The sequence below is a fragment of the Antennarius striatus genome, chromosome 16 (genome assembly GCF_040054535.1).
Source record: "Antennarius striatus isolate MH-2024 chromosome 16, ASM4005453v1, whole genome shotgun sequence".
In the NCBI taxonomy this organism is placed as follows: Eukaryota; Metazoa; Chordata; class Actinopteri; order Lophiiformes; family Antennariidae; genus Antennarius; species Antennarius striatus.
This window is the reverse complement of record NC_090791.1, coordinates 18,440,479-18,457,762: the sequence shown is the minus strand read 5'-3', so window position 1 is coordinate 18,457,762 and position 17,284 is coordinate 18,440,479. Positions and strand designations below refer to the sequence as shown.

At 42.4% G+C, this 17,284-nt stretch overlaps 1 protein-coding gene across 3 annotated transcripts in view; it reads right to left on the bottom strand.

Moving 5' to 3' along the window:
- Positions 1-218: 218 nt before the first annotated feature.
- ap2a1 (adaptor related protein complex 2 subunit alpha 1) overlaps positions 219-17,284 on the bottom strand; it is an 80,998-nt gene continuing 63,932 nt past the window's right edge. The window contains exons 15-22 of one of the 3 annotated variants that reach the window (XM_068337938.1): positions 15,165-15,227; positions 12,725-12,807; positions 11,603-11,692; positions 5,724-5,847; positions 4,643-4,759; positions 4,486-4,555; positions 3,933-4,067; positions 219-1,965 (exon numbers count right to left, since the gene is read on the bottom strand). In XM_068337938.1, coding sequence (XP_068194039.1) covers positions 1,888-1,965; positions 3,933-4,067; positions 4,486-4,555; positions 4,643-4,759; positions 5,724-5,847; positions 11,603-11,692; positions 12,725-12,807; positions 15,165-15,227 — 760 coding nt within the window. In that variant the 3' untranslated portion in view covers positions 219-1,887. The other 2 variants (XR_011038467.1, XM_068337937.1) reach the window with 2 other exon arrangements.

Here is a 17,284-nt window from a genome sequence, read left to right as displayed (position 1 = left end):
GACTTGCACCTTAACTATTTGAAGGGCATAGTTATCCCTTTAGTGTTCATCGACCAAGTTCAAGATATTTTGCTTCAACGTATGAAACAATGGAAGTAAACCAAATATATTTTTGATTTTATAAGTGCCTTACTTCTCCTCACAGTTTAACATCTCATCTTCATGTACGATACTTAGAACAGTTATCGTTTTTCAGTGAAACACATACCACAGGAATATTGGATATATGACAGTTTTACTTCACATTTTGTCATTACAGAGAAATTCTTAATTCTAACACAGGTATTGGACAAGTTCTTAACACCGATACATAAGGCTGCTTTAGCTAGTGGATACACTCCCACAATGACTACATTTCCTTTACTTATCCTGTGATTGCTGTGCTGCCACACAATGTAAGATGAACATGTACTAGAAATGTCATTCAGCTTTTCCGTCTGCTTCCAGCCATGCCCTTACACACACACGCACGCACGCACACACACACACACACACACAGTTATTTGATACAAGGGTGTTGGACATCCTGCCCTCAGCCAGGGAAGAGATGGACAGCTATGGATCCAAATTTTTTCAAGATAATGTACATCTTGAAACGTTTACTGTGCTGGGTTGAGAGCCAATTATCCCTCTGGAGAAATGCTTTGTTGATGGAAAAGTAATCAGACAACTCTGTCAAAACATCCATGTGTGGCTACACAATAGTTTTGTCCTCCCAATTATTACTTGGCATGTGTTATCAGAGCTAAGACAAGAGGACAATATGTAAAAACAACCTACCCCAGTAGAAGCCATGACAGATTTAAGATGGAGGTACTTCTGCTGAAAAGCCAAGGAAAGCTTTGCATCAAGGCGACTTAATCAGACACATGTTGGTCAGTACTGACACTGCTTGAAAATGTTTACATTGCAGCATAAATCTCACCTTTTTTCACCAGGAAAGATCTGAAATGTGTTCTCTAAAAGAAAGTTCCAATAAAGAGATAGAACTAAGTATAATGATGCAATAAGACCCCATCTCCATCTATGAGCATCAAAACAGCTTCAAACATCCCTCTCTGATGTCTACATAATGTTGCTCTGTGCCTTTGATTACTCTAAGTAAGCAAGATGGGAATGTATCTGAAAGTAATAAAAATAACACACTGGCACATATTTACATACACATCAATAACAGACGGGTGTATTAGCTCATTCAAGTAAAGGGCTACTTAAATGCTGACCAATTAGGATCAAATACAGATAAAATAGGGGAGGGGATCATGCTGGACTACCTCAAAGAGGACACCACCACCTTTTCATTGGGAATGCTGGGCAGGAAATTCGTGGGCAGAAGCAGCACAAGACTGGACTCTCAGATATTACTTCATTGGTGGGTCCCACCAGGACCACAACTACTTCTGAAATGTGTAGGCAATGAATGCTTCAACACTCTGACTCAAGGAATGTTCTACCAACATAAATGAAAAAATGTCCCTTACGCTCAAACACGCGCACTAGTATCAGAACTAAAGTAGTCGGGATAGAACACACACACACACACACACACACACACACACACACACACACACACACACACACACACACACACACACACACACACACACACACACACACACACACACACACACACACACACACACACACACACACACACAGGTAAACACCAATTAATGAAGAATGTAGCATCATGTTAATAAACGACTAGATGATCTGGAATCATAATCTGGGACAAGAACAATGACAATAATAAGACCACTGTTGCTAGCAATGGCTGCTTCCCTTATGTAGGTTACAACTGTTAACTCAAAGATTCTTTGTTGTAGGAGGAGGGAAAGGTATTTGATGGGGGATGGTGGGAGTACTGATAATAGCAGAGCTCTGGATTCAGAACTGCTGGGCAAGCAGCTCACACAGACGTCTGGAGACAGAATCCTTGCTGCAGCGAAGAGTAAGACGGTACATCTGCAAGAATACACAACAGAGCCTTAATTCATCTAGGCCACAGTGAAGCACAATTTCCATGACAATGTAGTTACTGCTACGAATTCCACAACAAAATGAACAGATTATGTAACATTATGTCAGCTTTAAAAGAAATTGTCAAAATGAACCTGAAATCAAATGCATACTGTTGTCAGTGATGAGATCTAATTTGGATAACTTCTTATGAGTTGTCTGACATTTTAATATACATCGGCACGAATACAACAAAACATATTAGAAGGAATAGAATCTGGACCTGTTCTTACTCTACGTTGAGCTGAGACTACAGGAATTTAAAATCCTGACTGAATTTGGAAATGGGTTGCGTCACACAAACGAGACTTCCCTCCCTGGAATCTAAATCACTCATGTCGTATTTTTTGAAAACATCACCCATTGCAGTATATTTATAGTATCCATTCAGAGAGTACAATGTATTGTTCTCTACTGTATTGTATTGTATTGTCATTGGTTGATCTGTCAAGTGATCTCAAGTAGATGTCACAAAAATGAAAACAGACACTGACATTAGAATTGTGTCCTTGGCCAGTGGACCATATCCATATCCCTGCCTTGCAAAGTTGCCCCCCCCCCCCCCGCCGGCTGCCCCACTCAGGAGAGGTGTTCAGGTTAAGGGGCGAAACACCTGCGACCCTGAGATACCTGCTGACGATGCGGAGGCATTCCAACTGTGGGATCAGGGAGTCGTGTCTCAGGAGATCTGCATCAGTTAGTGCAGGTCCTAGTTGCAGCTTGTAGCAAGAATCTCTGATGTTTACTTCGCCTTCTTTTCCTTTCAGCTTTTCCCTTTAGGGGTCGCCACAGTGAATCAGTTGCCTCCATCTAACCCTGTCTTCTGCATCCTCTTCTCTCACACCAACTACCTTCATGTCCTCTTTCACTACATCCATAAACCTATTCTTTGATCTTCCTCTAGGCCTCCTGCCTGGCAGTTCAAAACTCAGCATCCTTCTACCAATATATTCACTATCTCTCCTCTGCACATGTCCAAACCATCTCAGTCTGGCCTCTCTGACTTTATCTCCAAAACCTCTAACATGTGCTGTCCCTCTGATGTACTCATTCCTGATCCTATCCTTCCTGGTCACTCCCAAAGAGAACCTCAGCATTTTCATCTCTGCTACCTCCAGCTCTGTCTCTTGTCTTTTCTTCAGTGACACTGTCTCTAGACCAAACAACATCATTGGTCTCACCACAGTTTTGTACACCTTCCTTTCATTTTAGCTGAAACTCTTCTATCACACATTACACTTGACACTTTCCTCAATCCGTTCCATCCTGCCTCTGCAGGTTTCTTCACCTCTTTTCCACACTCTCCATTGCTCTGGACTGTTTACCCGAAGTACTTAAAATCCTCCACCTTCTTGATCTCTTCTCTCTGTAACCTCACTCTTCCACCTGGGTCCTTCTCATTCACACACATGTACTCTGTCTTACTGCGGCTAACTTTCATTCCTCTCCTTTCCAGGACAAATGTCCACCTCTCTAGCTTCTCCTCCACCTGTTCCCTGTGATCATTTGTTTGCAGATGATCACAATGTCATCTGCAAACATCATAGTCCATGGAGATTCCTGGACTATGGACCTCGTCTGTCAGCCTGTCCATCATCATAATGAACAAGAAGGGGCTCAGAGCTGATACCTGATGTGTGATTTTAATATTAATAATTTAAATCTGACACCCTAACAGCTCAAATATTAATAGATTCACAGTGTTCTTCTACACATAAAAAAGTCACACAAACACTCCATGTTCATCCAGTCAAGTATCATACAGAGAAATAGTTTTTATTAAAGCAGCCGAACGTCTATGGTGAACTATGGAGGCATTATCAGAGGTGACGTCAAAAGTCCATGAGGGTGAAGTCTCTAAATTAGAGACAGTCAATAGTTTGAGTGAATAAAAATATGAATGGTCATTATACCTGTGCCTGGGCATTTGGCTCCAGTCTTAGCAGACAGCCAACCTGCTGGTTTTTGGTCTGGATGACTCCAGCACACACATAGTTCTCTGGATTTGGGTCAACGTTGTCCAACAGGGCTGTTCCCAGTCCCAGTAGCTATACACAAACAGAGCAGCACACAAGAAACATCAAGGACACTACAACATCACTTTAGACTTGAGCATAAAGCCTGAGAATATTGTGGTCTATATTGTCAACCAGGCACATTTTATGTGTTGCACTGACAAAATGTGACCATTATAATAGGTTTCAAAAATTAATTTCTCCACTTGCTCCAAACCAAAAAAAAAAATCAACCATTTCCAATATATGACCATTACTGTGAAAGAAAAGGACAAATAATCCCAATCTGTAACTTCTTTTCTGTTTTCTGTGTTCTGAAAACAAAGATAAACAAGGAAAAATAATAAAAGCAAGAGTACTGACGTGATAAATAACTTGGTCACAGTGGCTGACAAGCAGAACGCTGACGATAAAAGGTTAAAGAATTATGTGGCATATCATGCAGACCTACCTTAGCCTTAAGTATCTCTGTGTCCATGCTGTGGTTGGCTTTGAATATTTTTTGTGCTTCTTGTTGAGGCCTGAGAGAAGTTTTAACCGGAGATTTTAGCTTTACAAGGACATTTAAAAGAACTGACAGAAGACACAGAACACACATTCCCGCTTACTGGCTAAGCTGCTTCCAGCGTTGGAAGAAGTCGTGTGAGGTCATTTCAGTAGGCTGGAAGAACTTGTTGATGGTGACAGGCATCTTAAGGGTTAGGTTCTGCAGAGCTCCACCATATCTGAAGATTCCATAAACACAATATCTCCACATACAGGTTTCATTTCTACATTTTTAATTAGCTACTATTTTCAACCAATGGCTTGACTATATTATTTCGTGCTTGTATTCAGTGCAACTTCTTTGTGACAATGTAAATTACAGTAATCCCTCACTTATTCGCGCCTCAAGACGCGCAGCTTCACTACATCGCAGATTTTTACTACGTGCATGGTATTAGCTGACAGCATCTCTGTGTGCACTGCTTTCCAAGACTCACGGTTTCTCCTGCAACTTTTCTTTAATACTAAAGTGTTTTAAACAGTCTGTGATAATGCGTATTGTACTGGTGTGTGTGTGTCTTGCCCTGAGTTGGCCTACGTGTGTGTGTTTTGCAAGTGTTCGCAAGAATGGAGTGAGAGAGAAAGAGGCAAGAGTGAGTGCGAGTGGGAAATCGTCAGTTCTTGTTTGTTCCTTGTTAAGGCTGGACACTAAATAAAGACTGTTCAAGGAAAATTGCATCATCCTTGCCCACCATAAGAAACACTGGGGCTGTTAAAAGTCTATAAGAGTGTGGGAAAAAGGTAATACAGATATAACGTGGTTTAATATCAGTATGGGGAGGATTCATGAACGTTTAAATTTCCATAAATAATAACAAATACTTGGTCGCTATATCGCAAAATTTTCTTTTTTGCGGGTGGTCCTGGAACGCATTAACCGTGAATAACGAGGGATTACTGTATAGAATTAATGGTTGAATGGTGAAGATGCAGACAAACTATAGCCTTTCTAGACAATTTTTAAAAAAAGGGTTTAATTAACAACAGGATTCTACTTTTAAATATTTACTTTTACTGAAACATCTAAACGAACATAAAATGTTGTCTTGACAAATCCCTGAATGAAAACTGATGATTTTTACTGTCAGCTTCATTTGTGTTTTTCATTGCTCACCATTCAACCAAGAAATTGTTGTAGCTTACCTGAACTTGATGTTCAGCAGTGGAGCATCAGAAAAATCGGTCAGACACTCTATGTTGAGGACCTGTTGGATCTGGGCTCCACCCTCTACGAGTGGTTCCACTGGTTTGGTCTGAACATTGAGCTGTGGCCACTTGTCAAGGACCATCAGACAGGGACAGAAAATAGCATCTGAACCAACTCAATAGCTGTAGTTGTAGCACTGACCCTCTGGTGCAAGGCTGACCTGCAAGAGAAGGCTGAACCTTCCAATTCCTACAGAGCGGAGAGTTTATCTTGTCTTTCATAATTCACCTTGCCAGAGAGCAGTTTTGCCAGTACCCCAATGTCACTGTTGTTTCTGTAAGTCAGGAAGAACTCTGAAGATTTATGTTTAAAACATTGTCATCATACAGAACAAAAATGAGCAGCTCTTTAACCAGACAATAATTAACCATCTTTCATGCATTATGACTTGATATTGTGTGACATTCACTAATGGGCAACTTTATTAGGAATACCTGTTCAACTGTGAGTAATACATATTCCTCATCAACTAAAAACATGGCAGCAAGTCAGTACCTTTACGCCTGCAGACATGGTCAAGATGACCTGCTACAATTTAAAGAAAGGATCAGAATTGGCTACCTCTAGAACTGTGACTTTATTGTGGTGGGGGAGTTTGAGTGCCTGAGTGATCCCAGGACCTCTGTTGTTAGGAGCTTTATGCTCCTGGAAGAGTCTTTGTCAACAGGTAATGGGCCAGACTAAGAGCAGTGTCAGAAGTCAGCTTGTACGCGAGTGCCTGGTTGCCGGGCGTCTATCCACGGGACTTGGCCAGGCTGTGTCTGAAAAGGACAATGTGGGCCCAACCTGTGGGTGAATGGACCACTCGCCAAGGGAACCATAGAGGTCGGGTGCAGGTCGACGACCCAAACTGTAAAAAGAATCTGGCTCTTTGGACATGGAATGTCACCTCGCTGGGGGAAAGGAGCTTGTGAAGGAGGTTGAGGGGTACTAGATGTAGTTAGGCTCACCTTCACATGCAGCTTGGGCTCTGGAACCCAACCTCTTGAGTGGGGTAAGACTCTTAACTTTTCTGGTGTTGCCCAAGGTGAGAGGGAGTGGGTTGGTGTGGGTTTGTTTATAGCCCCACAGCTCATCCACAATATATTGGATTTTACCCCTGTGAACAAAAGGGTCATCCCCCTGCACCTTCAGGTTTGGGAACAGTGTCTCACTGTTGTTTCAGCCTATGGGCAAAATGGTAGTGTGGAATACCTGGCCTTCTTGGAGTCCCTGGGAGGGGAACTAAATAGTGCTCCAACTGCGGACTCCATTGTCCTTCTTGCGGACTTCAACGCTCACATGAGCAATGATAGTGAGACCTGGAAAGGTGTGACTGGGATGAATGGCTTCCCCAACCTGAACACGAAGGGTGTTCTGTTATTGGACTTCTGCGCCTGTCACAGTTTGTCTGGGAGGAGTTCTAGGAGGCCATGGAGGAAGTCTATTGGTTGGCCTCGAAGAAATTATGGCAAACCATTCGGCGCCTCAGGAGGACAGAGCGGTGCACCACCAACACAGTTTACAGTGAAGGCGGGGAGCAGCTGACCTCCACTGGGGATATTGTTGGGCGGTGGAAAGAATACTTTGAGAATGACCTCAATCACGCTACCATGTCTTTCACAGAAGAAGCAGAGGCTGAAGTGTCAGAGATGGACTCGTCAATCACCCGAGCTCAAGTCACTGAGGTTGTTGCCAAACACATTGGTGTCAGGACACTGGGGCTGGATGAGATTTTCTCCCAGTACCTCAAATCTTTGGATGTGCAGGGATTGTCTTGTTTGACACGTCTCTGTAACATCGCATGGCAGTCCGGGGCAGTACCACTGGATTGGCAGACTGGGGTGGTGGTCCCTCTTTTCACAAAGGGGGGAGAGTATGTTCCAACTCTTGGAGGATCACACTCCTCAGCTTCCTGTGGAAAGTGTATTCCTGGGTACTGGAGAGGAGGATTAGAATGATAGTCGAACCTTGAATTCAGGAGGAACAATGATTTTGTTCCAGTTGTGGAACACCGGACCGGCTCTACACTGGTTTGCCCAACCAGTCCATATGTCCATCCATCCATCTATCTTCACCTCAGCTGGCTCCACTTGAGGCACAGGAGCACCGAGCTCCTCCCTGGTGACTGAGCTCCTCACCCTATCTCTAAGGGAGCGCCCAGCCACTCTACAAGGAAACTCATTTCAGCCACTTGTATCCGGGATCTGTCCTTTCGGTTATGACCCAAAGCTCATGACCATGGGTGAGAGTAGGAACATAGACTGACCAGTAAATCGAGAGCTTCGTCTTGCGACTCAGTTCCTTCTTTACCACGACAGCCAGTGACCGCATTACTGCAGAAGCTACACTGATCTGTCTGTCAATCTCACGCTCCATCCTTCCCTCACTCGTGAACACGACTCCAAGATACTTAAACTCCTCCACTTGGGGCAAAGACTCTCCACCGACCTGAAGAGGGCACACCGTCCTTTTGTGGTCAAGAACCATGGCCTCAGACTTAAAGGTGCTGATCCTCATCCCATTCGCGTCACACTCTGCTGCAAACTGCCCCAGGGCACGCTGAAGGTCCAGGTTCAATGAGACCATCAGGAAAACATAGTCTGCAAAAAGCAGAGATGAAATCCTTTGGTCCCCAAACCGGAATCCCTCCGGATCCTGGCTGCGCCTAGAAATTCTGTCCATAAAAATTATGAACAGAACCGTTGATAGCCGGCAGCCCTGCCTTAGTCCAACATGCACCAGGAACAGGTCTGATTTACTGTCTGCAATGCGAACCAAGCTATGGCTTCAGTCATACAGGGACCAGACAGCCCTCAGCAAATGGCTGCAAACCCCATACTCCCAAAGCACTCCCCACGAGATAACACGAGGGACACGATCAAATGTCTTCTCCAGATCCACAAAACACATGTGGACTGGTTGGGCAAACTCCCATGAACTCTCAAGCACTCGATGGAGAGTGTAAAGCTGGTCCAGTGTTCCGCGACCGGGATGAAAACCGCATTGTTCCTCCTGAATCCACGGTTCGACTATAGGTCTAATCCTCCTCTCCAGTACCTTGGAGTAGACTTTCCCTGGGAGTCTGAAGAGAGTGATCCCCCTATAGTTGGAACACATTCTCCAGTCCCCCTTTTGTAAAGAGGGACCACTGCCCCGGTCTGCCAATCTAGAGGTACTGTCCCCAAATGCCATGCGATGTTACAGAGACGTGTCAACTATGACAGTCCCTGCACATCCAGAGACTTGAGGTACTCAGGGCGAATCTCATCCACCCCCGGTGCTTTGCCACTGAGGTGTTTGGCAACAACCTCGGTGACTTCAGGTTGGGTGATGGACGAGTCCACCTCTGACACCTCAGCCTCTGCTTCCTCTGTGGAAGACATGGCAGCGGGATTGAGGAGATCCTTAAAGTATTCTTTCCACCTCCCGACAATATCCTCAGTTGCGGTCAACAGCTTTCCACCTCTACTGTAAACAATGTTGGCTGTGCACCGCTTTCCCCTCCTGTTGTTTATCATTATTATTACATAAGTAAATGGTTTCCCTCCTGAGGCGCCAAATGGTTTGCCAGAATTTCTTCGAGGCTGACCAATAAAGTTTTTGTCTCCGTGACTACTCAAGCTGCAGTACACCTAGCCTGCCTGTACCTGTCAGCTGCCTCCGGACCACAACTTAACAAGATTTGATAGGACTCCTTCAGCTTGATGGCATCCCTTACTTCCGGTGTCCACCACCAGGTTCGGGGGGCCTCCACGACAGGCGGTAACCCCCTGTTGCGGTGACTGGAGATGTGACTAGAACAGCATTCTGTTGTGTTTTGTGTCAGTGTTGGTGTGCTGAAAGATGTTACACAAGGCATGCATGCTAGTAGTGAAAGCACTTTAAGTTTAATGATTAATTATTATGATTTATGTTCACAAATAATTTCACCTTTCCAAAAAGCATCTCCTTTGTCTGGTGAAAATATATTTTGTTACCTTGCAACCAATGTTACAAACAGCCGCTTCGACAATGGAGGTGGAGAACATGGTCCACTCTGACTCAATGTCCCCAGCCTCCTGCGGGATCTGGGAGAAGCTCTCCCGGAGGTGGGAGTTGAAGACCTCACTGAGAGAAGGTTCTGCCAGACGTTCCCAACAGACTCTCAAAACACGTTTGGGCCTACCAAGTGACTAGCACAGAAGTCCAATAACAGAACACCACTGGTGTCCTGCTGGTGGAGGCTGTTCATCCCAATCACCCCTTTCCAGGTCTCGCTGTCATTGCCCACGTGAGCGTTAAAATCCCCAAGGAGAACAATGGAGTCCCCAGTTGGAGCACTTTTCAGTACCCCTCCCAGAGACTCCAAAAAGGCCGGGTGTTCCACACAGCCATTTGGTTCGTAGGCCAAAACGACAGTGAGACACCTGTCCCCAACCCGAAGGTGCAGGGATGCGACCCTCTCGTTCACCGGGGTGAACTCCAACATATGACACCTGAGCTGTGGTGCTACAAGCAAGCCCACACCAGCCCGCTGCCTCTCACCTTGGACAACACCAGTAAAGTGGAAAGTCCAGTCCCTGTCAAAGGTTTGGGTTTCAGAACCCAAGCTGTGGGTGAAAGTGAGCCCAACTATATCTAGTCGGTACCTCTCAACCTCCCTCACAAGCTGTGGCTCCCTTTCCCCCAGCGAGGTATTCCAAGTCCCTAGAGCTAGACTCTTTGTCTGGGGATTGGGTCGTCGAGCCCCATGCTGATGACTGCCACCCAATCCACACTGCACCCGTCCCCAGCGGTCTCCTCGGCGGGTGGTGCTTTTGGATCTGGAGGAAGTGCTTGACTGTGTCCCTCGTGGTATCATGTGGTGAGTGCTTCAGGAGCATGAGGTTCAGGGCCCTTTGGAGAGGGCTGTCCGGTCCCTGTCGCAATAAGTCAGACCTGTTCCAGGTGCATGTTGGACTTCAGCAGACCTTTGCCCTTTACCAGTGGTTCTGGATGCTTCCTGGACGCCTCCCAAGGGAGGCCTCCTGGCACGACACTTTAAATTATTTAATTAATGGGAAAAGATTATCCGCATCTACCTGGACCTATGTGAAAAAGTTGTTTTTGGAGGTTGTGTCTCTCATTATACATGGTGTAAAACTCCATAAATACATAAAATCATAGGTTAAACATTGTGTTGGTAGTGTGATAGTCTGGGGCTGCCTCAGGACCTTGATAAGTTGCTGCAATTACTGAGAGCATGCACTCTACTCTCGACCACACAATTTTGAGGGAGAATATCCATTTCAGTTTGTAACCTCAAGCATGCTTTGGATATACAGCAGGACAATCGTCCAAAACATCAGCAAGCCTATCTCTAGATTGCTAACAATTTAGTTTTTGAATGCCTTAAAGTCTACGCTTAAATTTGATTTAAATGCTGCAGCATGACCTGATATGGTAAATAACAAATTGTCTTTATATAGCACTTTTCTGGACTGTCTACTTAGAGCACTACAATTCTAGACAGCATTCACCCTTCCACACTAACATTGATAAAGTGGTGATATCAGGCTCCTATTGTTCATTAGGAGCGGTAACCACTCACACCATTAGTCACACAGCAGTGAAAGAGGCACTTGGAGAAATTTGGGGTTGACTATTTTGACTATTCTTCTCCTGTACAGTACAGAATCCGTTAAGCTTGACAAATTTACTGAAATCTTTGATTGCTAGTAGTGTGACTCAAGTGCTGTAATATACAGTACTGTATGTTTGTAAGTCTTCTCCCCAACAAACAATGTCAATAAAACCGTCTGCACCATCGAACACAATAAAGTGGCTGACTAAGCTGTTCCAACATAAAAGATATGAGACTGCAGCTCCCCAGGACAGGTGACTGTGGTGGTGAAGCTGGCGAACTGCACTGATGTCTTGTTGCCGTAGAATAAGTACATTCTCCCTGGGAGAGACAGACATAGATGTTTAAGTTTTCTCATACTTTTAAATTATGCCAATAATAAATTTAGCAAATCCAGCAGGCCACATGAACACACCAGAGGAGTATGTTATGATGTAAATTGAAAATATTGTAAGTTTTCTTTTCTATATCACAGTAAAGGCTGGTTGGCAATAATAGATGATTGGCCAGCAGGTTTAATTTGAATATTTTATAATCCACGGCATTGATGACACTTTTACTTTTACAACAGCTGCAGTTACTGTTTAGCATCAAAAATATAACATGCATTTACTATGTAAATATATGTTATATCAGATTGAAACCTCGGTTTCAATCTGATCAATTTGAATTAAAATTAGGGCAGTGGGTAGCAGTTGTTGTCTCAGAGCAAGAAAATCCCACGTTCAATTCGACGAGAAGTCTTCTGTACAGACTTTGCTTATTCTCCTTGTGTCCGCGTGGGTTCTCTCCTCCCTCCTCAAAAAACATGCAATCTAGGTGAACTGCCCACTCCAAATTGTCCACAGGTGTGAGTGTGACCATGAATGGTTGGCTTTCGTGTGGCCCTGAGATGAAGTGTCATCCCATCCAGGATGCACCCCGCCTCCTACCCAAAGACATCTAGGATCAGATTCAACAGAAACCATGACCTGTAACTTTGGAAAAAAGCAGCTGAAGATGTGATGATTACAGTCATCTTGTCTTCAAGAAGATGAATGAATGAATGCATTAAAATTGGTGGACACCTGCTAATCAGCAGAAAATTGCTAACTATGAATAATGTGATCCCCAGACTTTTGAGGAGCTCCAAAGGCTGTATGAGGACACATTTTCAACTATGTTTTTGCATTTTCAATTATGTAGGGATGGTTTTCACACATGTGCTCATGATTTTATTTTAAAAGAGCAGAGAAAACCCAGTTCTTAAAAATACAAATGTACATGTGGACGAGGCATGAGTTACAGTGCTGTAGTGTGATCTTTATGTGAAGTGGCTATGAAAACTACAAGCCATATGTGTCCACAACTTACCCAGATTCTGACGATACTCTGACTTGATTCCAATTTGTAGCAGCTGATTCTCAAACAGAACTCCATTGTTCTTACACACAAACCTGCAGCATGAAAACAGTTAAAGGACAGGTCATCAGAGTGTCGTAAGAATCACAGGTCTAAAATATACAATTTCGGTTTAGGCTCAATTAGATCATATTCTGAGCAGGTACCTGAAATTCCCCATAGTAGAGTTTCAAGATACAATAACCAGTTATTATCAGTCAGGAACTAATTACGTGTTGGTATTGGATATAGTTATATCATATTAGTGACTTATTTGTCACTAACATGACAAATAAGGTTGCATTCAGACTGCAGGCATATTGGATTTCCTTCCATATCCGATTTTTAGGACTGATTGTTCACACTGTTTTTTTAGCAAGTGTCCAAATCTGGCTCTGTTCAGACTGGGCCACATTATTGGCCGATCAGAAAAAGTTGCTGTCACAACGATGTCATTCAGTGCGTGTAATGGGTGATTGCGGCGATGAAAATGAAGTTTTGTTACCTTAGAGTATTGGCAATATCACTGTCTGGTAGAGGTGGAGAGAATATCAAAAACACCAGAAACTGTCAACTTTTTTAGCGCTCTGTAATGCACGACACTCTTCCTTCTGGCGTCTTGCTCTCGCGTCGCGGATATGACGTCACAGTCCGTCATATCCAATGGGAGTGTTTGGAGCTGTTCAAGACTGAGACGCATCTGTCCATTATTTAATATTAAACTACCTCCCAAATGTGGTTTCAATTAGTCTCGCATCGGATTTCATGTGGTTTGTGACTGTTCAGGCTACACATGAGATATCCGATATCAATCTGGATGGGCTAAAAATCGGATATAGGCGACCAGTCTGAACAAGGCCTAAGTCACTAACATGACTTATTTGTCACGTTAGTGACTTGTCACTAACATGAAAAAACCTCCTTTGCAGTATGTTTTTAATGAATACTGCCAAATAATAAACATCACCGAGTGTCATTAAACAATCCTGTGCATTGCTGTTCCACGAAACATTTTTCATGTAGCTGATAGCAATCTACAGTATAGTGCCTTTACATGTGACTTAGGCCAGTGACAGTTGCTGCAGCTAGAGATACTACTAGTGATGATATGAAGGCAAAAGGCAGACATGAAAAAAGTCACAGCAAATGTGAGCACAGCAGAAGAAAAAGTAAACTTATCAAAAAAGTTTATCAAACAATGAATTAGCTGAACTTGTTACATATACATAAAAACTTTATTGTTTTCCCAGACAGGGATTCATATAACTGGTGTACAGAAGTGCAACTGTGGTAGAAGTAGATATAAAATATGCAGCAGATATTAGAACAAGGAAAGTTTGTGTACATACACCTGTGTACACTGTGTATGTGTCTAACAATAGAGGGATAAGTTGTGAAACAAAGGGCAGGGGATTTTGCCACTCTTTCGTGGCTGTGGTTTCTGGGAGGAGTGTAAGATGAAATTGGTTTAGGTCCACAGAGTGTGCAGTGTTATACTAATTGATGGGGTTGTTACCAAAATTCATGATGGTGGCATTTGGGGATTCTGTTGGGATAATTCTGAGTACTATTTTAAAAGTGGTTCAGAACGGATCCTTAAAACTGGTCAACTGATCTTGTGATCCTGCACTGTGGAACATATACAGTAAGAGCCACATTGCAAAATTACTCTTTTTATACTTTGAAAAGGGGTAAAAATAAAGGAACAATTAAAGATAATTGTTGAGAAAAGCATTACCTACAGTGTTGATGAGTTTGTAGGATATGCACGCAGTGCAAAAATCAAATACCAAGCAACATCTCAAATAACTCATTTGAGGACTGCGTTAAACCAAAAAACGGTCTACTGGTTGGAGTAGAATACTACATAACAATAACCCTAACCCACATAAGATGGTGTAAGAACCTTTTTACACAATAGGTTTTGCTGAAAATGGATAACCTTTTTAAAATCGCCACATATCATTGTTGAAGGAGTGATCCCCAAACACATGGATTGCTGCACGCACAAAACAATGGCCAAACAAAAGAGGAAAAAAATGTTTCAGTTTCTGGGCAAAATGGTAGCAAAACAAATAACACATTAAGCCGATAAACAAGTACTCCACGATCAAAAGACATGGTTGGGGAAGCATTGTCAGTCGCACATCTCTAATGTATCTCACTACCTATTTCTCATCTTCACCATCTTTCACACAAATTAACAATGACTTGTTTTTTACATTGTGATTGATGATAATACATATAACATTTCCATTAAAGCTGCTTATCATCTCCATAACAAAAACCACGATTCTAGATATAGAGACCAGATAATGAGTCATATTAGTAAAGATTGTACAATGATGTGACTCTTTTCTGTCCTTATCTTGCGTGACACATAATAAAACTTACATACAGAGAAAAACCTTACTTGTTGAGAAGTTCATCTGCTTCAGACAGAGGAGGAGCAGGATCCTCAGATTGAGAAGCAGAGCTAAGAGACCACAGGACAGTGCAGGGATGAAGAGATAAAGATGGACAAAGATAAGCAATTGGACAAATGAGGAATTAATGGATTAGAAAATGTAGATCAAAAAGCATTAAGTTCAACACATAAACATTATGATCAAGAATGGTTATGACAGACTTGAGAGAAAAATAAAAGTTAAAAGATAAAATGTAGAGGTTAGTGAAAGCGTTTTTTTACAAACATCACTGTACATCATAACAAAATGATTGGGTGCTGCTGAGCAGTTACACTATTAAAAAAATGCATTTTATGTTTGTTGCCTGAATGTATGTGACAATGTCTATTGTGGTCCAATACTTCAACACATTCTATGTGACAAGGAACTACACAGCGGCAGTGGCTCAGTTGGTAGAGGGGGTCGTGCAATGATCGCAGGATTGGCACTTAGTCATTTGTCGTTGTGTCCTTGGGCAAGACAGTTTACCCTCCTCATTTACCCTCCAGCAAGGTATTTGCTGGTGTGTGAATGTTCCTGTGGTGGTCGGAGAGGCTGTTGGCACAGATTGACTGCCACGTTTCTGTTAGTCTGGGCAGCTGTGGCTACATACAGTATGTTGTTAACCATCACCAAGTATGGATGAGGAGTGAATGAATAGTGGAACCACTGGGAAGCACTTTGAGTGTCTAGAAAAGCGCTATATGTATCTAAATCCATTATTATTTCACATTTGAGAATAACAGAAACCTTGCTTTGATTTACTGTACTGTTAAAGTATGAAAAATCCAACAAAAAACATATCACACTTTGTACAGACTGTATGCAACAGGGATCATGTAGAGCTAGACCAATAGTTCACTGCAAAACGTGACCTGACTACAAACCCCTTCAGGCACTACCAATCACTCCTGACGTTTGCCCAGTGCATATATAAAGCTTGATGCTATAGTTGCAAAAAATATGGTTTTGTGTCACAACATTTGGTGACATTTAAAACAGAAGCACAAACCACAATATTAATTAGGCTTTATGTGTGCCAGTTGTGTACTCTGCTCTGTATTATTGGGGTACCAAGTGAATCACTTTGTACTACAGAACAGTTTTACATTAAATTACTCTGATAATGTATAGCCTGTAATAGCCTGATAATGTATCGGAGAAAAAGTAACCTTGTTTATAAAGAGACAGAAACAGCACATCCCATTTGGCTACACTTTTCTTGACACTCACTGAAACAACTGATGTGGAATGTAAAACCTGCCCAGGACAGCACATCTCACCTGAAACTGCACTGAAACTTTCAATGTCAAGTCTTTAGTTGACAATGTCCTGACATGTGTTCACTTAAAACGCTAAACAGTCTCGTTCTCTCGATCTGAAATTGATTGAAATACAAACTACTGTATGTTAAATAAGATATTGACATAGAAAATGAGAATGTTTTATAATCAAGTTGAAAATGTCATAATGTACCACATCAGTTGCAAAATTTAACGTATAATACATAAAACAATAGTTTGGACCCAAGTTGAAACCTCACACCTGCACCATAAGCCAGGGCCTCAGTTTCTTTTTACTTTACAAGCTGTAGTTGGCCTAATTTACCAAGATGAGTGCATTTTTTGTCACTTGAACTTAGTAAAAATAAATTGTGGTCTCTCATGCACAGTGTCATATGCAGGCTCACCCTCTTTCAGTTTCTTATCAGGGTTTCTTTTGGACCTGTTTAAAATTTGACTGGAATCCTCCAAAAACTTTAAACTGCCTCCTCTTTTGTAGCAGTTCTGTCTTACATATTTTTAGATTTGTGTAGATTTTAGATTTTTCTTACAACTTCAGAAATTTTTTATTTGTTACCAGAAAACACCATTACTTATCAGTATTAAATTCCAGAATCTATAGTGACATAATTTTAAAGTGAATGGAACCCAATATGCATTTTCTATATTTTGAAAAATATTTTAATCGGTCAGAAAAGTAGGTGGAGTTGGTGGGGTGACACTTCAAGAAAATGCATCAGAGAAATGGAACAGACCCTTTTGTATCATATACCTATAGACTAAAAATGGAAAGTGACAACTTT